This window comes from Bufo gargarizans, chromosome 2 (assembly GCF_014858855.1).
Source record: "Bufo gargarizans isolate SCDJY-AF-19 chromosome 2, ASM1485885v1, whole genome shotgun sequence".
NCBI classification, from domain to species: domain Eukaryota; kingdom Metazoa; phylum Chordata; class Amphibia; order Anura; family Bufonidae; genus Bufo; species Bufo gargarizans.
In genome coordinates this window covers 42,210,896-42,236,101 of record NC_058081.1, presented here as the reverse complement: position 1 = coordinate 42,236,101, position 25,206 = coordinate 42,210,896, and the positions used below count along the sequence as shown (strand labels likewise).

At 49.1% G+C, this 25,206-nt stretch overlaps 1 protein-coding gene across 8 annotated transcripts in view; it reads right to left on the bottom strand.

The window, feature by feature from the left end:
* DNM2 (dynamin 2) overlaps positions 1-25,206 on the bottom strand; it is a 71,337-nt gene that overhangs the window by 1,979 nt on the left and 44,152 nt on the right. For 4 of the 8 annotated variants that reach the window (XM_044278816.1, XM_044278818.1, XM_044278819.1 and 1 more), the window contains 6 exons: positions 24,174-24,283; positions 22,668-22,779; positions 17,772-17,936; positions 17,406-17,641; positions 9,559-9,807; positions 2,467-2,680 (listed from right to left, as the gene is read on the bottom strand). In XM_044278816.1, the coding sequence (XP_044134751.1) occupies positions 2,482-2,680; positions 9,559-9,807; positions 17,406-17,641; positions 17,772-17,936; positions 22,668-22,779; positions 24,174-24,283 (1,071 nt within the window). In that variant the 3' untranslated portion in view covers positions 2,467-2,481. Of the gene's footprint in view, positions 1-2,466; positions 2,681-5,018; positions 7,495-9,558; positions 9,808-17,405; positions 17,642-17,771; positions 17,937-22,667; positions 22,780-24,173; positions 24,284-25,206 lie in introns of those variants that run through there. The other 4 variants (XM_044278821.1, XM_044278822.1, XM_044278824.1 and 1 more) reach the window with 2 other exon arrangements.

The following is a 25,206-nucleotide window of genomic DNA, read 5'->3' as shown; positions in this document are numbered from 1 at the left end:
GTAGCTGGCTTTAATGTTATGACTGATCTGTGTATTTGCTGGTCCTGGGATACCTCGTGGAGGCCTCTAGTTTTTGCCAGAGCTGCGTAACCTCACCTACATATAATCAGACCTGGTTGCCAAGAATGATGGAGTAGCCTATAATTATGTATATCTAATGTCCTACCCTTAACAAGAATGTAGGTCTCCATGCAAGTAGATGAGGAAGAAACATATTAGTGTTATACATGAACTTAAAAGGCACACGGGGAAAGAAACGATCATCTTACCTCTGGCAAGAAATATGGACTGAGCGATTGATCACGCAGTGAATAATTTAACATTATAGGGGGGGGGGGGTCACCGTTCTGTTTTTCTTATATAAAGCTCCAAAACGATGTAATTAATTAAATTATACAATTCAGACTGGCGGCAGTCACCACTAGGGGGAGCTCACTGAATACACCTGCCAAGGTGTTCACATAAACTCATCTTCAGCAAGCTCCCCCTAGTGGAGTCTGCAGGCAGTCCCGATTATCACTTTATAGTCATGTTCACCTCCCCCTCTAGTCAGCATTCTAGAGGAACTTTAGCGCCAGTTCCAGCCTTGATCGTTAGCAGTCATATGATTCGTTTCCCCAATATTGCTTCCTTCTGAACAACCTCTTCAATGGGAGGCTGGCGAAGAATTAGAGATTGGTGAAACCCATCTTGGACAAGGAAGCCGTCCTTACATCTCTGTCCTGTTCCTTCCATTTTTGAACAAATGATGGACACCCTCCATGGTGGGGGTTGGCATTCAGAAAAGTTTGGGTTGGAGGTGGCGCGGACGGACTGGTCCCAGCAACAGGCTATAACTGTCTCAGATGGGACAAACCCTTTAAGGTCACTTTTCTGCTGTTCGATGTGAAAGAATGTCTCTCCTCACTCTGGAGGACCCGGCCTGTTCATGTATTATACAAATAGCCCATTGATTATATTGGGAGATTGTGTAATGCCTCATGTCTTCCTGTGGTGGCGCTGCCAGGTTCCCTCATTGATTTACAGCCGATCACTAGAGGTTTAAGCAGAAGGGGGGACATCCTGCAAATATCCTATTGTTCGGGGACTCTTCCAATACAAATACAGTAGTGCAACACGTCTCACTAGGGTCGGCAACAAATGTCCAAGTCTCCACAGAATGACCACTTTTTGGTGGCGGTTTAAGGCTTAATGGCAGCAAATCAATGGAGGTTAAAATGGGGGTCACGGTAAACATAGGTGGTACAGGGGCAGCAGCGCCTCTTTGGTCTTAGGCTTGGCCTGGTATTGCATTCACTTGAATGGAGTTGCGCTCCACTTTTGCAATTCCTAACAGAACGTGCTACATGTGATCTCAAATTTGGTGCCTGCTTGGACAGGGTAGAGATTTTTGGTCAGAAAGACTACAATATAATGGCGGCCGGCCACCCCCCCCCCTCCCCCCCCCCAAAAAAAAACCCACTAAGGCTGTTCCTTGTACTGGCTAAGTGTTCAAACTTCCTGCAGCGCCACCACAGGAAATAATAAGTAGTAATAAGTAGGGCAGCACGGTGGCTCAGTGGTTAGCACTGTTGCCTTGCAGCGCTGGGGTCCTAGGTTCGAATCTGACCAAGGGCAACATCTGCATGGAGTTTGTATGTTCTCCCCGTGTTTGTGTGGGTTTCCTCCGGGTACTCCGGTTTCCTCCTACACTCCAAAGACGTACTGCTAGGGACCTTAGATTTGTAAAGCGCTGCGGAATATAGTAGCGCTATATAAAATAATAATAATTACGTTACCCATAGAAATCGATATAAATGGATCAGGTCTTCCAGCTTTATAATGGTGGTCCTGAGAAAGGACTTACCCTCCCTATAGGTGAATCTAGGGCATCCGACAATCACCTTTCATGGATAGAGGTAGCTAGATGTGCAGTGTCGTCTAAGGGACATTGTAAGACTTCACATCCTGACCCTTGCTGCCATACATGACGTGAACATGGGTTTGGACGGATAAGGAAATTCACGTCTCGCTGAAGGCCTCTTACAAAGCCTGCACTGTCAGCTCTTGGGCAATGATTTTCACAGAGCGCAATTTCACAAGGAATCTGTGCAGGAAATAACTCATGTCTATGGCACTTCCCGCAGAGAAAGAAAATGCAGGATTGATCTGCATCAAGACACCGTGTACAGAAGTGCCCCCTGCTGGTGGTATGGAGCGGGGGGGGGGGGGGGGGGGGGAAACGTGGACAAAGCATCAGCTCATGCCCAGAGAGTAGCTATAAATGCAACGTTCATATAGGTTATAGACTACGCTGAACTGGTGAGGTGTAATTTCAGGATACGTCAACAATAATGGCCTCGTCCTAGTCAAGAAAGGAAATAAACTTTGGCACTCCTTAAGATTTGTTTGAAGTGTTTTGTTTTTTTTGGTTTTAATATGCTTTGCATAAAAATAAGCACAATACTTCAAACAAATCTTGAGTGCCGAAGTTTATTTCCTTTATTGATCACTGCAGGGTTGGGACCGCCAAGGCTTACTAAGACTAGTCCTAGTCAAGTCAATGGGCTGAGCAGCCATACCAAGCACATCCACTATACAAGCTGCAAGGAGGCCGCAGACAGCTGATCGGCAGGGGTCCCAGGTATCCACCTCCGATACTGATGACTGATCCTGGCGATAGGTCACCAATAGTAAACACCTGGAAAAAATAGTGCTATGAGGAGGGGGTCACATGGAGTAATACAGTAGAGAGGTTATATGGAGTAATAGGGAGACATATACAGTAGAGAGATTGTATAGAGGGAGACATACAGGAGAGAGGTTATATGGAGTAATAGGAGAGGTTGTATGGAGTAACAAGAGGAGATATATGGAGTAATAGGAGAAGATATAGGAGAGGTTGTATTGAGTAATAGGAGGAGATATAGGAGAGGTTATATTGAGTAATAGGAGGAGATATAGGAGAGGTTATATGGAGTAATAGGAGGAGATATAGGAGAGGTTATATGGAGTAATAGGAGGAGATATAGGAGAGGTTATATGGAGTAATAGGAGGAGATATAGGGGAGGTTATATGGAGTAATAGGAGGAGATATAGGAGAGGTTATATGGAGTAATAGGAAGAGATATAGGGGAGGTTATATGGAGTAATAGGAGAGGTTGTATGGAGTAATAGGAGGAGATATAGGAGAGGTTATATGGAGTAATAGGAGGAGATATAGGAGAGGTTGTATTGAGTAATAGGAGGAGATATAGGAGAGGTTATATGGAGTAATAGGAGGAGATATAGGGGAGGTTATATGGAGTAATAGGAGAGGTTGTATGGAGTAATAGGAGGAGATATAGGAGAGGTTATATGGAGTAATAGGAGGAGATATAGGAGAGGTTATATGGAGTAATAGGAGGAGATATAGGAGAGGTTATATGGAGTAATAGGAGGAGATATACTGTAGGAGAGGTTATATGGAGTAATAGGAGGAGATATACTGTAGGAGAGGTTATATGGAGTAATAGGAGGAGATATAGGGGAGGTTATATGGAGTAATAGGAGGAGATATACTGTAGGAGAGGTTATATGGAGTAATAGGAGGAGATATAGGAGAGGTTATATGGAGTAATAGGAGGAGATATAGGGGAGGTTATATGGAGTAATAGGAGGAGATATAGGGGAGGTTATATGGAGTAATAGGAGGAGATATAGGGGAGGTTATATGGAGTAATAGGAGGAGATATAGGGGAGGTTATATGGAGTAATAGGAGGAGATATAGGGGAGGTTATATGGAGTAATAGGAGGAGATATAGGGGAGGTTATATGGAGTAATAGGAGAGGTTGTATGGAGTAATAGGAGAGGTTGTATGGAGTAATAGGAGGAGATATAGGGGAGGTTATATGAAGTAATAGGAGAGGTTATATGGAGTAATAGGAGGAGATATGGGGGAGGTTATATGGAGTAATAGGAGGAGATATACTGTAGGAGAGGTTATATGGAGTAATAGGAGGAGATATAGGAGAGGTTATATGGAGTAATAGGAGGAGATACAGGAGAGGTTATATGGAATAATAGGAGGAGATATAGGAGAGGATATATGGAGTAATAGGAGGAGATATAGGAGAGGATATATGGAATAATAGGAGGAGATATAGGAGAGGTTATATGGAGTAATAGGAGGAGATATAGGAGAGGATATATGGAGTAATAGGAGGAGATATAGGAGAGGTTATATGGAGTAATAGGAGGAGATATAGGAGAGGATATATGGAATAATAGGAGGAGATATAGGAGAGGTTATATGGAGTAATAGGAGGAGATATAGGAGAGGATATATGGAATAATAGGAGGAGATATAGGAGAGGTTATATGGAGTAATAGGAGATATACTGTAGGAGAGGTTATATGGAGTAATAGGAGGAGATATAGGAGAGGTTATATGGAGTAATAGGAGGAGATACAGGAGAGGTTATATGGAATAATAGGAGGAGATATAGGAGAGGATATATGGAGTAATAGGAGGAGATATAGGAGAGGATATATGGAATAATAGGAGGAGATATAGGAGAGGTTATATGGAGTAATAGGAGGAGATATAGGAGAGGTTATATGGAGTAATAGGAGGAGATATAGGAGAGGATATATGGAATAATAGGAGGAGATATAGGAGAGGTTATATGGAGTAATAGGAGGAGATATAGGAGAGGTTATATAAAGTAATAGGAGGAGATATAGGAGAGGATATATGGAATAATAGGAGGAGATATAGGAGAGGTTATATGGAGTAATAGGAGGAGATATAGGAGAGGATATATGGAATAATAGGAGGAGATATAGGAGAGGTTATATGGAGTAATAGGAGATATACTGTAGGAGAGGTTATATGGAGTAATAGGAGGAGATATAGGAGAGGTTATATGGAGTAATAGCAGGAGATATAGGAGGAGTAATTGTTGGTATGTGATATAGTAATAGCCACATGAAACACATGAGAATAAATACACCCATAGTAAGGAGACACAGAAGTGAAAATCACCGACCACCAGGAGGATAAAGTTCCCTTTATTTTAGTTTATTAATAAGGTACAGAATCAGGGAGGTAAGTTGTACACAGTTCTTCTCGGGGGTAACAAACCAGCGGCTCCTTTACAACTATATAAAGACTCAGAGTCCAGGGCGCTTCCTCTATCTCTGGTGAGACACGGACTGGATCAGAACCTCCCCTGCAGGTGGCGGCAGTGCTCGGCCCGTCCAGTAGCATCACTGACCTCCACTCCAGCAGCCTCTGGTACTGGACAGCCCAAGTCATAGCCCAAACCCCCATGTGTTCAGCTGACAGGTCTGCTGGAGGGGCTGGTGTGTGACTGTACAAACTGCTTGTACTCAGGGAGCAGGGACGTGCAGTTGCCTGTGCACGTTAATTTGTCACCCCCATCGGCCCAAGAACAGTTAAAACGAATATTCCGACTTTCTGACGACTTATGTAGTGGGCGGAGCTTAGTTGTCACAGGAAGGCACTGCCATTAGCTGCTGCACTGTAGAAACTATACCGTAACAGGGAAAACAGGCAGCCTAAAGATCTTTACACTGTGCAGGTGAGGGGCACGTTCCAAGATGGAGTAACCGTGGATCACCAGAACTTTCCTTTAAGTGCATGGACAGTGCTCTTACCGCCCCTCTTAATGGCCGTGCTGGGGTACAAGGGTGCTCGGAGCCATGTCTAGCAATGATAGATGAAGGCATGAGGTCAGGTTCCTGTACGGTCCATCTATAGGAACTAGACCAGGAGATAAGCAGCACCTTTTAGACACTTATCCTCACTAGAGCCAATTGACGGGTAGTTGGGGTTCATCTTCATCTTATTCCTTGCTTTAGCAGATTCAGTGCTCTTTCACTAATTTCTCTGTCCAGCTCACGGAGGTGGACGCACATGCTCAATTCTTTCAACTGCCACCAGATGCAGCAGAAAGGACATGCCCCCTGAGCTGTCAGCTTGAAATAAATGTAGTGGAACAAATGGAGCAATACATGGGCAGATCGCTGGTCCCATGTGACGTACAGGGCTGGTTCTAGCTTTTTTTTTAAATTTATTTAGAAAGAGATTGGCATGTACTATATGATTTTCATTTTTTACGTTGTTCATCCCCCCCGCTGCTATGATATGCCGCCCAAAGCTGCACCAGCAGATCCTGCCCCAGTTCCAAGCAGTTTGCAAAGTCTAGACACCATCATCTTCATGGTGGCGGATGATTCTGAACTCGCCCTTCTCCTCTACCCCTCACACCCGTACAGTATACAAGGCACTGATTTATAGAGAATTCAACTCTAAATTCTGGAGGAAAGAAAAAATAAAAAATCTTCACAGGATATAGGTTTTTTATAGAGACTGTTAAATATATATGAAAATGAATGCAATTTTTTTTTAAAGATCCAAAAACTGTACACTCATCTCATGAGCATAGATCAGTATATCCCGTGCTTGGAATAGGGGGAGAGGGGTGTTAAAACCGGGACTTACCGGCGGTCACATATATATATATTACACACTGTGGATGCTAAAGGGGATCTGTCAGCAGTTTTGTCCCTATGACACTGGCTGACCTGTTACATGTGCGATTGGCAGCTGAAGGCATCTGTGTTGGTCCCATGTACATATGTGCCCGCATTGTTGAGAGAAACTATGTTTTACTATATGAAAATGAGCCTCTAGGAGCAACGGGGGCGTTACCATTACACCTAAAGGCTCCGCTCCTGACACAGCCAGGTGTGATGACTTTTACACTGCCTGGCCCTGTCAAAATGCAGACTGTGAGGCAGGTACAGAGGGCAGAGCCTCTAGGTGCAACGGCAACGCCCCCATTGCACATAGTAAAACATCATTTTTCCCAGCAATGAAAATATGAACATGGGACCAACACAGGTGCCTTAAGCTGCCAAGGACACATGTAACAGGTCAGCCATTGTCAGAGGTAAAAAAAACTGCTGACAGATGCCTTTTAAGCAGTCTTCCCCCCCCCCCCCCCCCATTAACGTCACACTTTTTCCGCTCGACACCAAATTTAACGCTGTAGTTCACTGATCTGACTACAGACAGAAACAGACTCCGCTTCTCACTGAACCCTTGCAATGCAGTGGGCTGCCACCAGTGGCGCTCTCGCTGTTGGGGCTGAAAGAGCTACAGATGGCAGATCACTGATGGTAAAGGAAATACTGAATGGCCGCCATCGAACCTGCAGCCGCCTGCACACACAGTCATTCGCTCTATGCGGATCACGTGGAGGTGTATAAAGTTTATTCCTAGCGGCAGTGGTGACGAGAGCGAGGACAGATTCGGCACCCGGGTGGCACGGCATCTGTGATAATGGAGACCAACACCCTGCGCATAAATCCCCTCTCCCAAACAAGGATTGCAATGGCAGAAAAACTTTGCTCTAATCGCCCCCTCCCGAGGCTTAGTCTAGTAAGGAGGGCTCTGCTGGTCGGATTATGGTGGGACGATTTGGGGCGGCGGGAGGTCTCCGGCTGCAAAAAGGAAGAAAAAAAAGGAGCGAAAAATAAAAAAAGGTGAGGCGATAGGGAAGTGACAGAAAGAGAGAAAGATGGTTACGGTGCGGAAGTCACATATCAACAGATCAGCTTCAGAGATCACGTAGACACTGCAGGTCTCTGTACATGAATCATCAGATACATTGTCCATGTTAAAGGGGTAGGTACGGTCAGACCAAAGAATGTTCTTATTCACTGACAGCAAGCAGAGCAGCATTCCCTGTCAAATCAATAACTGCACAAAGCCCCCTATGCAAACTCTGGATCTGTTGTAATAAAAATGTTTTCCTGTATTACAGGAGCTCAGACAAGCAGGATAAGTAATGTATGTACACAGTGACTCCACCAGCAGAATAGTGAGTGCAGCTCTGGAGTATAATACAGGATGTAACTCAGGATCAGTATAGGATAAGTAATATATGTACACAGTGACTCCACCAGCAGAATAGTGAGTGCAGCTCTGGAGTATAATACAGGATGTAACTCAGGATCAGTACAGGATAAGTAATGTATGTACACAGTGACTCCACCAGCAGAATAGTGAGTGCAGCTCTGGAGTATAATGCAGGATGTAACTCAGGATCAGTACAGGATAAGTAATGTAATGTATGTACACAGTGACTGCACCAGCAGAATAGTGAGTGCAGCTCTGGAGTATAATACAGGATGTAACTCAGGATCAGTATAGGATAAGTAATATATGTACACAGTGACTCCACCAGCAGAATAGTGAGTGCAGCTCTGGAGTATAATACAGGATGCAACTCAGGATCAGTACAGGATAAGTAATGTATGTACACAGTGACTCCACCAGCAGAATAGTGAGTGCAGCTCTGGAGTATAATGCAGGATGTAACTCAGGATCAGTACAGGATAAGTAATGTAATGTATGTACACAGTGACTGCACCAGCAGAATAGTGAGTGCAGCTCTGGAGTATAATACAGGATGCAACTCAGGATCAGTACAGGATAAGTAATGTATTGTACACAGTGACTGCACCAGCAGAATAGTGAGTGCAGCTCTGGAATATAATACAGGATGTAACTCAGGATCAATACAGGATAAGTCATGTATGTACACAGTGACTACCAGCAGAATAGTGAGTGCAGCTCTGGAGTATAATACTGGATGTAACTCAGGATCAGTACAGAATAATGTATGTACATAGTGACTGCACCAGCAGAATAGCGAGTGCAGCTCTGGAGTATAATACAGGATGTAACTCAGGATCAATACAGGATAAGTCATGTATGTACACAGTGACTGCACCAGCAGAATAGTGAGTGCAGCTCTGGGGTATAATGCAGGATGTAACTCAGGATCAGTACAGGATAAGTAATGTAATGTATGTACACAGTGACTGCACCAGCAGAATAGTGAGTGCAGCTCTGGGGTATAATGCAGGATGCAACTCAGGATCAATACAGGATAAGTCATGTATTGTACACAGTGACTGCACCAGCAGAATAGTGAGTGCAGCTCTGGAATATAATACAGGATGTAACTCAGGATCAATACAGGATAAGTCATGTATGTACACAGTGACTACCAGCAGAATAGTGAGTGCAGCTCTGGAGTATAATACAGGATGTAACTCAGGATCAATACAGGATAAGTCATGTATGTACACAGTGACTGCACCAGCAGAATAGTGAGTGCAGCTCTGGGGTATAATGCAGGATGCAACTCAGGATCAATACAGGATAAGTCATGTATGTACACAGTGACTACTGTATTTAGGTTATATCTCTATGTCAGGTAATGGAGACAGAGTGATGAATACTGTATATTAGGCAGAAATCATTCAGGGTATCCAACATGAACCCCCAAGATCCACAGAACAGAATACATGTAGCATACATGTGCTCATAGAAGGGGGAACCACGGAACTCGGAGATTCACTATGGATCATGAGTGGTTGCTTTGTGCAGATCATTCATGTACAGAGATACAACACTGCAATGAGCTCAGTGCCTAAGCTTCACATTGTCCATAGCTCATGCATTACCAGTCTGCAAAACAGAGGGGTGCTCCTTACCTGGGCACACCGGGAGGTACACCAGGGGGTATACGAGCTGGCCGGTTTGGGATCTGTGGAGGTGCAGAGAATGGGTCATTGTTAGCAGCAGGGAAAGGAGCCACAGAACCAGGGCGGGATGGGATAGGTGGATACGCAGCGCCTCCTGCAGGTATAGGGATGAGTGGGGGCCCAGGAGTTGGGCCCCTCACCGCAGGCGGGCGGCTTGGAGGCAAGATGTTGGTAGCCGGTCTCCTCTGCACATTTGGACTGGAAAAAAAAAAAAAAGAAATGCAAAGATAAGGTAAGTGCGAGTTTCCAGAACATGCTGCACCTTTAAGGAGTTCTCAGAGACCAGGAAGCAAGGGTCAGGGGCCCGGCCTAGTGCACAGTAAAGAAATATAAAAAAAGACTCGCCTGCCACAAGCCGGGTCTAGCAGCAGGGTGCCCTCTCTGCCGATTCTCAGTGCAACGGGCCATCTACATGTGGCTCAGCGGTCAAGCAGGGGCTGACTGCCCATGGACCCCACAGGGAAACTTCCAGGTGGGCCAATGCCCAGAAGGCTGCCCACACCCTCCCCTCTACCGATCACCTGGTTCGTAGTGATATGATACCCTCAGCAGTAATAAATACTGGGAGCATCAAGTACTTATGTACCCGGTCAGTGGCTGCAGATGCCCTCCTTAGTTCAACTGTATGGCTGTCTATGAGGCAGCAGCAGAGATGGTGACTTGGTATGGGACTCGGGTAATTTATTTTTTCTCCTTTCCTTGGCCACTGGGGGGCGCTATAGCGGTCATTACTTGGGGAAGTCCAGGCGTGCTGCTGTGGGCCAGATCTCACAGAACATGGCAGCCATTGATGACCACCGGGGAGTGACAGCTTCTGGGGCAGCCTATCGATCTGCACTGTGGCATTTGGTTCTGCTAGATGGGTTTTTGTGCTGCTTAATGGTATTACTGACCCCGCCTACTTGTGCTGCCCCGCCTCCTGTCAATTTAGACCCGCCTACAACATAATCTTAAAAGTGGCCCTCTTTTCTCCTGAGCTTCTGTAAGTTCCCAGGCCGCCCCTGTGCACCGGTCACTGCTGAGGCCAGTGGCTGGCATCTGGGACTAGCAAGTGGACACGTCACGCTTCCAGTCCAGCCAGGACCTGACACTGCACAACGCTAACAGGGGAGGCTTTTTTTCTTCTTTACTTTGCACCAACCCCAGTCCCCTGACCCTCCAGACTCAGAACCCCTTTAAGATTCCTACAAGAAGAGTAAAACATTTGCAAAACTACTCAATAAGTAAAGCAGCCTGATAGCCTGACAGCAAGCAGAGATCTTGAAAAACAGTCAGGAATCAATACAGAAAGTATAAAAAGGTCACATACAAGTTTATACGTTTTGGAGTTTTTTGTTGTTGCATTAATTCCTCATGGGTTTTCAAGACCTCTGCTTGCTGTCAATCAATAGGAACCTTCATAGTTTACCCCCGGGAGGCTGACCACAGGGTGCACTTACAGCAGTTATCAGAGCTCTGCTATAACAGGCCTAGCACCTGGGCCTCCATCATGTGACCAGGGAAGATTTTTACCCGCTGGATTTTAACAATGACAGCAAGCAGGGATCTTGAAAACCTTCAAATCTTGGAAAAATACTTTTAACTGATGACCTATTCTCTGAATTGGTCATGAGTATCTGATCGGTGGGGGCCCGACACCCGGACCCCCACTGACCAGCTGTTTGAGAAAAGGAGATTTTTGTGAAACTCACCTGTAAAATCTTTTTCTCGTCTTTTCCATTGGGGGACACAGACCATGGGTATAGCTTAGAGGTATTAGTAGGAGGGACACTATGCAAATGAAAGAGCTCCTCCTCCTCGGGCTATACCCCCAGACTCCACCAGGAGGAACTCAGGCGTTGCACAAGCAGTAGGAGAAGGAGCAAGAAAAAATCATGGAAACCATCGGACCAAGCCATAAGGTCCAACCAGAAACAGAAAAACTGAACTAAAGACCCCTCCTGCAACAGGAATAATGGGTGGGAGCTGTGTCCCCCAATGGAAAAGACGAGAAAAAGATTTTACAGGTGAGTTTCACAAAAATCTCCTTTTCTCGTGCTTTTTTCCATTGGGGGACACAGACCATGGGACGTCCAAAAGCAGTCCATGGGGTGGGAAAAAATACCAGCACCGCCAGGAGGAACGCCCCAACGGTCAAACAGGAACCACAGCCTGCAAAACCCTGCGGCCAAAGCCGCATCAGCCGAAGCCAGTGAATGCAACTGACAAAAATTTGCAAAGGTTTGCAAGGACGACCAGGTGGCCGCCGTACGCAGCTGAGACGCAGAGGCACGACTGCGTCTTGCCCAGAAAGCCCCCTCCGCCCCAATGGAGTGAGCGGCAATTCTAGCCGGGGGAACTCCACCACAAGCGTGACAAGCCGCGGAAATAGCCAAGCAGATCCAGAGCGCCAAGAACGGCGGACGGAAGCAGTAGCCGCGAGACACACCTCCAGGACCCGTACAACATCCAGGGAATGCAGAGTGCATTCCTTGGGGTTAGCCGGAGAAGGACAAAAGGAAGGCAGGACAAGATCCTCATCAAGGCGGAAGGGAGAGACCACCCTGGGCAAAAAGAAGGGGACTGGACGGAGCACAACTTAATCCTGGTGGAAAACCAGAAAGGCTCCTGACAGGAAAGAGCGGCCAGCTCCGACACCAGTCTGACTTAAAAGCTCGTGATGGGACGTGAACTCACAGCCACTGCATAATAGCCCAGAACTTTAATCACTACGCTATATAGCTGTATCAGAAGCTATGGTCACAAGGAAGTCCAGATGAGAACAGTCAGAGAGACCCTCCTCAAAGGCTCGAAGGGGGCCGACTGCAGAGCGCGCAGAACCAAATTGAGATCCCAAGGAGACAAAGGGGGAACATACGGGGAACCGAATGCGCCACCCCCGAAGAAAGGTCACCACCGGACCCTTAAGAGCAAGGGACCTCTGACGGCCCGCGCCGAAACCTGACCTTACAGGGAACTAAGCGACAGTCCCTGCACAAGCCCAGACTGAAGAAAAGACAGTACCGTCAAGATGGAAAACCGAAGGGGAGGGAACCCCGAACCCTCAAAAAAGGATAGGAAGGCCATCCAGGTACGATAGTAAATCCGGGAGGAAGAAGACTTCCCCGGACTGATCATGGTCCTAACCACTGAATCCGAGAACCCCATCTTTATCAGGATGGCGGTTTCAACAGTCACGCCGGTAAACGAAGAGACCGCAAATTCCGGTGGAAGAACGGGCCCTGAGACAGTAGGTCCTGTCCGGCGGGAAGAGGCCATGGGGCGTCCGCCAGCAACCGAGCCACGTCCGAAAAAACCACGCGCGGCGAGGCCACTCTGGGGTGATGAGAACGGTCGGAGTCCCTTCCGCCTCGAACTGGCGTAGACCCTTTGGTAGGAGAGGAAAACAGAGGAGGCTGAAGTCCTGCCACGGAGACACCTGCGCATCCATCCGTACGCCCCCGGATCCCGGGCGCGAGCCAGGACCACTGGGATCTTGTTGTTGAACCCGGACGCCATTAAGTCCACATCCGGACGGTCCCATCTGTGGCAGATTTCCTCGAACCCTTCTGGATGCAGAGACCACCCGCTTGGATCCACCGTGTTGTGGCTTAGAAAGTCCGCTGTCCAGTTGTCCACTCCTGGAATGCAAACTGCTGACAACACCGGAACGTGCGTCTCCGCCCACGTCAGAATTCTCTTCACCTCCTGCATCACCATCCGGCTGCGGGTCCCGCCCTGATGGTCGATATAGGCCACGGCCGCGGCATTGCCCGTTTGAACCCGCACTGGGAGGCCCGCAAGGAGAGAGGTCCAATAGGAGAGAGAGAGCGGAAAAAATCGCCCTCAGTTCCAGAAAGTTGATTGGAAGGCGAGACTCTGCCGCCGACCAAATTCCTTGAACCGTGCGAGACTGGAAAACGCCCCCCCAACCCAGGATGCTGGCATCGGTGGCGGCGATCGTCCAGGAGAATGCGAGAAAGGAACTCCCCGACCTCAGGTTCTTTGGGAACAGCCACCAAGGGAGAGCTGCCCGAACCCGCTGAAAGGTAAAGGATCTCCTGTTGCGCCAGGCGAGTGTGAAACTGGGCATATGGAAGGCCTCGAAAGAGGCTACCATAAGACCCAGGACCTGCAAGTATTCCCGAATGGAGAGGCACGGGGAGCGCAGCAGATGCGACACTGCCCCCTGGACCTGGGAGGACTTGAAGGCTGGTAGAATACTTAGGCAGCCGAGGTGTCCAAAATCACCCTCCGGAAGGAGAGCCTCTGGGACGGGAAGAGGCAGGAGTTTGGGAAAGTTACCAGCCAGCCGAACCGTTCCAGGGTCTGAACAGTGAACCGGACGCTGTCCGTGGTCTGCGGTAGAGAGGGGGGCCTCTATCCGGATATCGTCCCGATAGGGCAGCAAAGGAATGCCCCTGGTACGAAGAAGCGCCATGAGCGGTCCAGGACCGTGGCAAGGACCCGCGGGGTGGTCGCCAACCCGAAGGAAGGGCGACAAACTGACAGTGTCGACCCATAATGGCGAAGCGCAGGAATCGATGGTGGGATTCCGCAATCGGGACATGTGATAGGCCTAGGAGCAGCAGGGCGGGCTGACTGGGCCCTCTAGTGCCGGGAAGGCTGGTGCAAAGGAAGGGCTCTTTGCGGGCGACCTGAGACCCCCGGCGGAGGAAGCAGGCGACGGCCTACCAGATGAGAAACGGCAAAAGGCATGCAGAGATGAACTCGTCCAGCTGATCCCCATAAGGTCTGGAAACCCCAAAGGGGAGATTAGCAAGGGGACGCTTGGTGGAGGCGTCAGCATCCCACACCTTCAATCAAATCTCTTCGCGCTGAGTGACAGAGATGGCCAACCTGCGGGCAAAGAGGGAAACAATGTCCCTAGAAGCTTCGCAAAGAATCTTAGAAGCCTGAGACATCTGGAGAACCAACTCCAGTGTGTTAGTAGCCGCATCTCGTACCGCCAGTTCCTGGTGGTGGTGTTGTAACCACACCGAGAGAGCACTGGCTACCCCTGCTGAGTGAAAGGTAGGTCACAGGGACGCGCTGCCAGCGAAAAAAGGGACCTGGAAGAGAGTCTATGCGTCTGTCTACAGCATCCTGGAAAGAGGAACTGACTAAGACAGGAAGGGCCACATAATTGGCTAATCCGGCCACCGGAGGATCCACCTTAGGGGGAGGAGACACCTCTCCTCGCCGTCAGCAGGGAAAGGAAAGTATATTCATGCGCTGGGTGGTCGAGAACCTTATTAAGACCACCCCAGGCCCTGGACATGACCGCGGAAAAATCCCTCATGGACCGGGAACATGGTAGTCTCCGACTGCCTGGACGGAAAAAGGGGGAACTCCTGACCAGTGGAAGGAGGAGAATCCCCTTGGAGAATAAAGGTGTCTCGGACAGTCACCACTAAGTCAGCCACCCTGGTGGAGAGCTTAGGCGAGGGGTCCCGCTCCATGACCTAATCAGAGCCGGAAATTCTCCTTCAGACTTGCGCTCCCTAAGGGAGGGGAGAGTCGCCCGAACGCGCCTCTAGACGAGGGGGGGGGGGGGGGGGGGAGAGCCAGAGCCATCCGAGGAGGGATGCTGCTGCTCACGCTCCCTGTTAGTAGTCGGGCGTCTTCTGTGGAAAACCACTTAGAGAGGTGGTTGGCGTCACAGGATTTGAAAATGCCCTATAGTCCAAAAAGGACCTGGCTCGTTCGAGCCGGATAATTCTCCTTCGGATTACTCTCCCTAGGGAGGGGGAAGAGCAGTCCGCAAGCGCCACCGGCGAGGTGAGGGGGGTGGAGAGACGGAGACATCCGAGGTGGGATGCTGCCGCTCACGCTGCCTCTTCGTAGTCAGTCACCCACTGTGGGGACCACTGAGAGAGATGGAGTCGTTAGCGCCACAGGATTAAAGGACATGGTTGCCTTGGCGACTAAGACCAATTTAGCGGCCGCGCCGGACATGGCAGATGCCCAAGCGGGGACCGCAGGCCCCCAGGGACGTGGAGGAGGGGTGGAGGAGGGGGGTAAGGCAGGGATGCAGGTAATACTTATCTGCTCCTGCAGAACTTCTCCTGCAGAACTTCTCCCTCGACTCCAGGACCAGCAGGGATGCACCTCTTCAGGCGTCTGACTCCTTGTCCAGGAGTGCAGTGTTCTGGTGGAGGGTGGCAGCAGGAGACCCAGTAGCTGGTGGGATACCGGAGCTGCAGGTCGAGCCCGGATCCACTTGTCTTCTTTGGGGGGCAATGGAGGCAGCCAGGCAGCGTCCAAGGACGGCAGCGGGCATTCCACGGGGGACCAGGAAGGCGCCATGCCGACCTGTGTCCCCATCTAGAATAATATAAACAATTTTTGAAGGCTGAAAGGGGCTTTGAACTCAGAAAGCCTGGACATGGGGCAGCAGCAGCAGTACCACTGAGCTACCAGCTTGCCTGGCACAAAACGGAGTAGAGTGATGAGGAGCTGCACGGCCATGAGCAAACAGAGTCTCCGGTGTAAGGAGAGTCAGAGCGGCATGCCGAGGCTCCGCCTCCCCGAACGCGTCATTATGGCGCGAAAAAAGCGCGCAAAAAATAAGCGCGCGCGCGAAAATATGCGCGCGCGCGAAAATATGCGCGAAAATAAGCGCACGCGCGAAAATATGCGCGAAAATAAGCGCACGCGCGAAAATAAGCGCACGCGCGAAAATAAGCGCACGCGCGAAAATAAGCGCGAAAATAAGCGCACGCGCGAAAATATGCACGAAAATAAGCGCACGCGCGCGGAAATAAGCGCGCGCGTGATTTAAACAAACACCACGTGGAGGAGCGGCCTGCCGGCGGGCGCTGAGGGAGCGCAGCAGCCAAGGCCCGACGAGAGAAGCGCTGAAGCCCACAGTTTAAGGGGGAAGAGATGCCAGTACTCCAGTGCCAAAATGAAGAAAGTGCCCCATCAGGATCCTTCTTCAAGTTCACCCAGGTAGCCACAGACAAATAGACACAGAGGGAGGGGGAGGGATTGGGCAACACTTATCTGCTCAGCATGCTCCCTCGATGTCCAGACCAGCAGGGATGCGCCTCTTCAGACTTCTGACTCCAATCCAGGAGAACAGTGCTCTGGAGGAGGGTAGGCAGCAGGCGTCCCAGCAGCTGGTGGGATGCCGGAGCTAACAGGTCGAGCCCGGGTCCACTTATCTTCTTGGGGGGAAATGGAGGCAGCCAGGCAACGTCCCAAAGACGGCGGCGGGCACTCCACGGGGGACCAGGAAGGCGCCATGCCGACCTGTGTCCCCATCTAGAATTTGCATAGTGTCCCTCCTACTAATACCTCTAAGCTATACCCATGGTCTGTGTCCCCCAATGGAAAAAAGCACGAGAAAGCAGCGGTGCTCCTGTGAGCGCCACAGACCTCTCGCAGCTCACCAAGCACAGCGCCGTACATTGTATGGGGCTGAGCTGCTCCTAGGCCGCGTGACCGATAAACGTCACATCACGTGGCCTAGGAAAAGCTGGGAGCACCAGTACCTTCTCAAACAGCTGATCGGCGGGCGTCCCGGGTGTCGGACCCCCAATGATCAGATACTGATGACCTATCCGGGGGGTAAATCACGTGACAAGTGCGTGACATTCGCTGTTTACAGACTGGATCCATGGGCCCCATGAACCAGGGCGCTCAGGTATTTCCTTGGCTAGTGCCCACAAGGTTAGGGTGTAGGATTTTTATTAATTTTTTTTAGAAAGTGGCTCCTTTAATACAAAAAGCGTACAGGAAAACGGAATAACCTTGGTGCCGCTTTACAGTGGACAGGGCTACAGATGTGAAAATGACCCTATGGCACAGACCTGTGTCCGCTGCTGGAGTTCTGCAGCCAGGCGTCGTCCACCGGTGGAGGGACAGGGGTGGTGATCGTGCTAGTGGTAATGTCACCAATGATATTCAGAGACTCCTTCAGTGCATGGTACATCTTGAGCATTTCGTCTCGTCGCTGAGCCTGGTCCGCAGACTCCTCCATAAGGCTGTTCTGGTCAGTGGAGGAGTACAGAAACGCCAGCAGCTCCGAGTGAATGAAGTCTTTTGTCTGCAGAAGAAAAAAAAACGGAAAGAGGAAAATGACTAAATCCTGGGTCACTGACCGGGCCCCGGACCAGCGTGCCATGGAAGTGCACGACAGGACTGGTAGGAGTCAGCGGCGCACACCGGAAACTCACATTATTAATCATGAGGTGCATTATGGTCTTTGGCATAAGATCACGGATGGACTTATTGATAATTGCCATGTAGGAGTCCACCAGGTTTCGGATGGTCTCCACCTGTCTTTCCAGCTGAGGGTCCATGGAGAACGTGTTTTCCTGGACTTCATCTTCATTTTCTGTCTGAGGGTCAGAAGAAGAAAAATACTAAATTTGCAGTAGTGCCTCACAACCCTCAAAACATCACACACTATATCTAATGACAACCCAGTGCACCCATACCACTCCCTCTAAATGTCACCGACTACCCAGTGCATCCATAGCACTCCCTCTAAATGTCACCGACTACCCAGTGCATCCATAGCACTCCCTCTAAATGTCACATGACTACATAGTGCATCCATAGCACTCCCTCTAAATGTCACCGACTACCCAGTGCATCCATACCACTCCCTCTAAATGTCACATGACTACATAGTGCATCCATAGCACTCCCTCTAAATGTCACAGACTACCCAGTGCATCCATAGCACTCCCTCTAAATGTCACATGACTACATAGTGCATCCATACCACTCCCTCTAAATGTCACCGACTACCCAGTGCATCCATAGCACTCCCTCTAAATGTCACATGACTACATAGTGCATCCATAGCACTCCCTCTAAATGTCACAGACTACATAGTGCATCCATACCACTCCCTCTAAATGTCACAGACTACCCAGTGCATCCATACCACGCCCTCTAAATGTCACAGACTACCCAGTGCATCCATAGCACTCCCTCTAAATGTCACAGACTACATAGTGCATCCATACCACTCCCTCTAAATGTCACCGACTACCCAGTGCATCCATACCACTCCCTCTAAATGTCACAGACTACATAGTGTATCCATACCACTCCCTCTAAATGTCACCGACTACCCAGTGCATCCATACCACTCCCTCTAAATGTCACCGACTACCCAGTGCATCCATACCACGCCCTCTAAATGTCACAGACTACATAGTGTATCCATACCACTCCCTCTAAATGTCACAGACTACCCAGTGCATCCATACCACTCCCTCTAAATGTCACCGACTACCCAGTGCATCCATACCACTCCCTCTAAATGTCACCGACTACCCAGTGCATCCATACCACTCCCTCTAAATGTCACCGACTACCCAGTGCATCCATACCACGCCCTCTAAATGTCACAGACTACCCAGTGCATCCATACCACGCCCTCTAAATGTCACCGACTACCCAGTGCATCCATAGCACTCCCTCTAAATGTCACAGACTACATAGTGTATCCATACCACTCCCTCTAAATGTCACCGACTACATAGTGTATCCATACCACTCCCTCTAAATGTCACCGACTACCCAGTGCATCCATACCACTCCCTCTAAATGTCACCGACTACCCAGTGCATCCATACCACTCCCTCTAAATGTCACCGACTACCCAGTGCATCCATACCACGCCCTCTAAATGTCACAGACTACCCAGTGCATCCATACCACTCCCTCTAAATGTCACCGACTACCCAGTGCATCCATAGCACTCCCTCTAAATGTCACAGACTACATAGTGCATCCATACCACTCCCTCTAAATGTCACAGACTACCCAGTGCATCCATACCACTCCCTCTAAATGTCACAGACTACCCAGTGCATCCATACCACTCCCTCTAAATGTCACAGACTACCCAGTGCATCCATAGCACTCCCTCTAAATGTCACATGACTACATAGTGCATCCATACCACTCCCTCTAAATGTCACCGACTACCCAGTGCATCCATACCACTCCCTCTAAATGTCACCGACTACCCAGTGCATCCATACCACTCCCTCTAAATGTCACCGACTACATAGTGTATCCATACCACTCCCTCTAAATGTCACCGACTACCCAGTGCATCCATACCACTCCCTCTAAATGTCACCGACTACCCAGTGCATCCATAGCATTCCCTCTAAATGTCACCGACTACCCAGTGCATCCATACCACGCCCTCTAAATGTCACAGACTACATAGTGTATCCATACCACTCCCTCTAAATGTCACCGACTACCCAGTGCATCCATACCACTCCCTCTAAATGTCACAGACTACCCAGTGCATCCATACCACTCCCTCTAAATGTCACAGACTACATAGTGCATCCATAGCACTCCCTCTAAATGTCACATGACTACATAGTGCATCCATACCACTCCCTCTAAATGTCACCGACTACCCAGTGCATCCATACCACTCCCTCTAAATGTCACCGACTACCCAGTGCATCCATACCACTCCCTCTAAATGTCACCGACTACCCAGTGCATCCATACCACGCCCTCTAAATGTCACCGACTACCCAGTGCATCCATAGCACTCCCTCTAAATGTCACCGACTACCCAGTGCATCCATACCACTCCCTCTAAATGTCACAGACTACCCAGTGCATCCATACCACTCCCTCTAAATGTCACAGACTACATAGTGCATCCATAGCACTCCCTCTAAATGTCACATGACTACATAGTGCATCCATAGCATTCCCTCTAAATGTCACCGACTACCCAGTGCATCCATACCACTCCCTCTAAATGTCACCGACTACCCAGTGCATCCATACCACTCCCTCTAAATGTCACCGACTACCCAGTGCATCCATACCACTCCCTCTAAATGTCACCGACTACCCAGTGCACACATAGCACTCCCTCTAAATGTCACATGACTACATAGTGCATCCATACCACTCCCTCTAAATGTCACAGACTACCCAGTGCATCCATACCACTCCCTCTAAATGTCACAGACTACATAGTGCATCCATAGCACTCCCTCTAAATGTCACATGACTACATAGTGCATCCATACCACTCCCTCTAAATGTCACAGACTACCCAGTGCATCCATACCACTCCCTCTAAATGTCACATGACTACATAGTGCATCCATACCACTCCCTCTAAATGTCACAGAGTACCCAGTGCATCCATACCACTCCCTCTAAATGTCACAGACTACATAGTGTATCCATACCACTCCCTCTAAATGTCACCGACTACCCAGTGCATCCATACCACTCCCTCTAAATGTCACAGACTACCCAGTGCATCCATACCACTCCCTCTAAATGTCACAGACTACATAGTGCATCCATAGCACTCCCTCTAAATGTCACATGACTACATAGTGCATCCATAGCATTCCCTCTAAATGTCACCGACTACATAGTGCATCCATAGCATTCCCTCTAAATGTCACCGACTACCCAGTGCATCCATACCACTCCCTCTAAATGTCACCGACTACCCAGTGCATCCATACCACTCCCTCTAAATGTCACCGACTACCCAGTGCATCCATACCACTCCCTCTAAATGTCACCGACTACCCAGTGCACCCATACCACGCCCTCTAAATGTCACCGACTACCCAGTGCACACATAGCACTCCCTCTAAATGTCACATGACTACATAGTGCATCCATACCACTCCCTCTAAATGTCACAGACTACCCAGTGCATCCATACCACTCCCTCTAAATGTCACATGACTACATAGTGCATCCATACCACTCCCTCTAAATGTCACAGACTACCCAGTGCACACATACCACTCCCTCTAAATGTCACAGAGTACCCAGTGCATCCATACCACTACCTCTAAATGTCACAGACTACCCAGTGCACCATACCACTCCCTCTAAATGTCACCGACTACCCAGTGCACCCATACCACTCCCTCTAAATGTCACCGACTACCCAGTGCACACATACCACTCCCTCTAAATGTCACAGACTACCCAGTGCATCCATACCACGCCCTCTAAATGTCACCGACTACCCAGTGCATCCATACCACGCCCTCTAAATGTCACCGACTACCCAGTGCACACATACCACTCCCTCTAAATGTCACAGAGTACCCAGTGCATCCATACCACTCCCTCTAAATGTCACAGACTACCCAGTGCACCCATACCACTCCCTCTAAATGTCACCGACTACCCAGTGCATCCATACCACTCCCTCTAAATGTCAGACTACCCAGTGCATCCATACCACGCCCTCTAAATGTCACCGACTACCCAGTGCATCCATACCACTCCCTCTAAATGTCACCGACTACCCAGTGCATCCATACCACTCCCTCTAAATGTCACCGACTACCCAGTGCATCCATACCACTCCCTCTAAATGTCACCGACTACCCAGTGCATCCATACCACTCCCTCTAAATGTCAGACTACCCAGTGCATCCATACCACGCCCTCTAAATGTCACCGACTACCCAGTGCATCCATACCACTCCCTCTAAATGTCACCGACTACCCAGTGCATCCATACCACTCCCTCTAAATGTCACCGACTACCCAGTGCATCCATACCACTCCTTCTAAATGTCACCGACTACCCAGTGCATCCATACCACTCCCTCTAAATGTCACCGACTACCCAGTGCATCCATACCACTCCCTCTAAATGTCACCGACTACCCAGTGCATCCATACCACTCCCTCTAAATGTCACCGACTACCCAGTGCATCCATACCACTCCCTCTAAATGTCACATGACTACACAGGGCACCTATATTGCTTCCTCTAGAGGTCACATGACTACCCAGTGCATCCATACCACTCCCTCTAAATGTCACATGACTACCCAGTGCATCCATACCACTCCCTCTAAATGTCACATGACTACATAGTGCATCCATACCACTCCCTCTAAATGTCACATGACTACACAGGGCACCTATATTGCTTCCTCTAGAGGTCACATGACTACCCAGTGCATCCATACTGTTTCAGTTAATGGTTCCATGACTAAGGATCCCAATCAGACCATCCCTTGCAGGTCCAATACAGTTTGAGACCAGGGCTCCACTACAAGGTCATCTGTGGCTTGTACCTGGTCTTTTTCAGGATAGACCCCGGCTCGGAGGAAAGAGGCCTTCCAGCTGTCCACATCCTCCTGGGAGTCACAGGCAAGTTCTATCTGACGCAAGTCCTTATATACGTTCCTGGAAGGACAGGAGAGGAAGCCGTTCAGTCAGTCTCCATATAAAAGTACCCAGTACACATGCCGCCTGCTTCCTGCTAATCTACCGCACAAAGCGCGACACAGACATGACTGCAGGATCACAATACATAGGGTGTGCATTCAGTAACCATGGAAACACATCGGTCTGCATAAGAGCGGTACATACAAAAACGGCAGATTTGTATTCAAGACTATTTGCTAAATTGCTTCAGGTCTTATTTTCGAAGTAATGGTTGTAAAGGCGGACAGACCGGGATGTGGGCACAGAGGGTTAAACTCAAAAATCTCAAAGACGACATGTAAATGCCATAGACTACAATGGAGAGAGCTGCAGGCATGGGCATGCCCAGCTCTACTAGCGTCTAAATCAAGAGGCGTGGGGGTCATGTGACCCCGAATGATCAGACATGTGTATGTCATAAATATCTCTTATCTGACGACTTCTTAAAAGGGCTCCACTGAATTCAATACTGTCCAAGCAGTAGAATTAAAGGGGTTCTCTCACGTCAAGTGACTTATCATGTAGACAATACAAGGCACTTACTAATGTATTGTGACTGTCCATATTGTCTCCTTTGCTGGCTGGATTAATTTTTCCATCACATTATACACTGCTTGTATCCAGTGTCACGACCACCCTACAATCAGGCAGTTGGTGGTCGTGCTTGCACACTGTAGGAAAAAGTACCAGCCTATACATACTCCCATGGTCCCAGCCCACGCTTTTTCCTATAGTGTGCAAGTGCGACCGCCACTGTTGGATGGCAGGATGGTCGAAACCATGGAAACGAGAAGAGTATAATGTGATAGAAAAATGTATCCAGGCAGCAAAGGAGGCAAAATGGAAAATCACAATACATTACTATTAACTTTCTCTACATGATAAAAGGTCATTGGGGCGAGAACCCCTTTAAGGCCTCATGCACACGAACGTGTTTTGCGATCCGTGTTGCACACACATATTTTGCCGACCCGCGGACAATGGGTCCGCATTTTGCAAAAAAGTCTAGGACATGTCCCATGCTTTTGCGGAACGGACACACGGATGCGGAAAGAACACGTATACTTTCTGCATCCGTATGTCCATCCCACAAAAATATAGACTATGTCTGCAGACTGGGGATCATAGACCCTTCGAAAACAACAGGTCTGCAAATATAATGGCGACGACAGCACACAGACCACAAAACAGAAGCTGTTGTGTGCATGGGGCCTTGTATTCTAAATTCCTTTTCTATAGGTGATGGCGCCCCCTATCTTTTTTTTATATATAGATATATATTGTGCCCTCTGTGTATAACCTACTGCCAAAATGGAGGCTTACAAAAAAATAATAATTGGGGTAGAACTCCTCATCTCCTAGGAACTACTTACCGCTGTTCAGTGTTGAAAATGCCAAAGATGTGTTTTGTGGACATGAACCCCTTCTCCACATCTCTGATCTTCAGGTTGTCCAGCGGCAGCATGTACTTCTTCTCTTTCTCCTGCAGGGGGCACAGAAGAGCCGGTCACTGTGTGAAGGTATAACGGTGCAGATCTCTCCGAGACCTTAATACTCAGCATTAGCGGGGAGGGAGAGGGCGGCCTTACAGACGAGGGTGCATTACAGTTTTAGGGTGCTCCTTGGATTTCACATGGTTCTAACTGCGGGAGCGCATCGCCAGAGTTATGGACACTTTGGAGGCCAGTGCTGGCTCCACTTGGACTGCCGAGTGAGGGGTTAAAGGAAGGGAGCATGTGCTTCGGCTGGAGATGAAACATCTGGAATAGTTTAAGAGTCTGGGAGGATTTTTTGGCCCAAGAAGGGTGATGGAGGCAGGCCCCCCCCCCCCCCCCCCCCCCCCCAAACAGCCTCCTAACCCCTCCTCTCTCACTTCCTGCATAGCCACAAATGTGATCCCGAAGCTCCAAGCATTTCAATGCCACGTCACGGGCAGCCCGGACGACCCTGCGGATGCTCGTCTGCTCATCCATTCTCTGGGAAGGCTGGTAAGATCTGGGGTCTGCAAGTGGGTGGTAGTGCTGATATGAAGGGGGGCTTACCTGGGGCAGAAAATATCAGTTACACCAGGGAGGTCTGCCAGGAGTGGGCGCGTGGCACGACGCAGGGGAGATGCAGTGATAGATCACAGCGATTATGCATAGAAACTGGCCTGCACTGAGGGCGAATTGGGTCTGGTGTCTGAAGGGTTAATTGTCTTGTATATGGGGGGGGGGGGGGGGGTTTGCATTAATGCAATATGGGTGTACAGGTAGAGAATCGGGGGCGGGGGGTGTTCAGGGGCACCCGCATCGACAAGGAAGAACGAGGATTCAGATGGAGCCCTGCGGAGTGAAGAGCCTGACCGGCCCAGTTCTCCCAGTGTTCAGACTACGTGTTCGTGGACAGTAAGTGAACAGTAGTCTA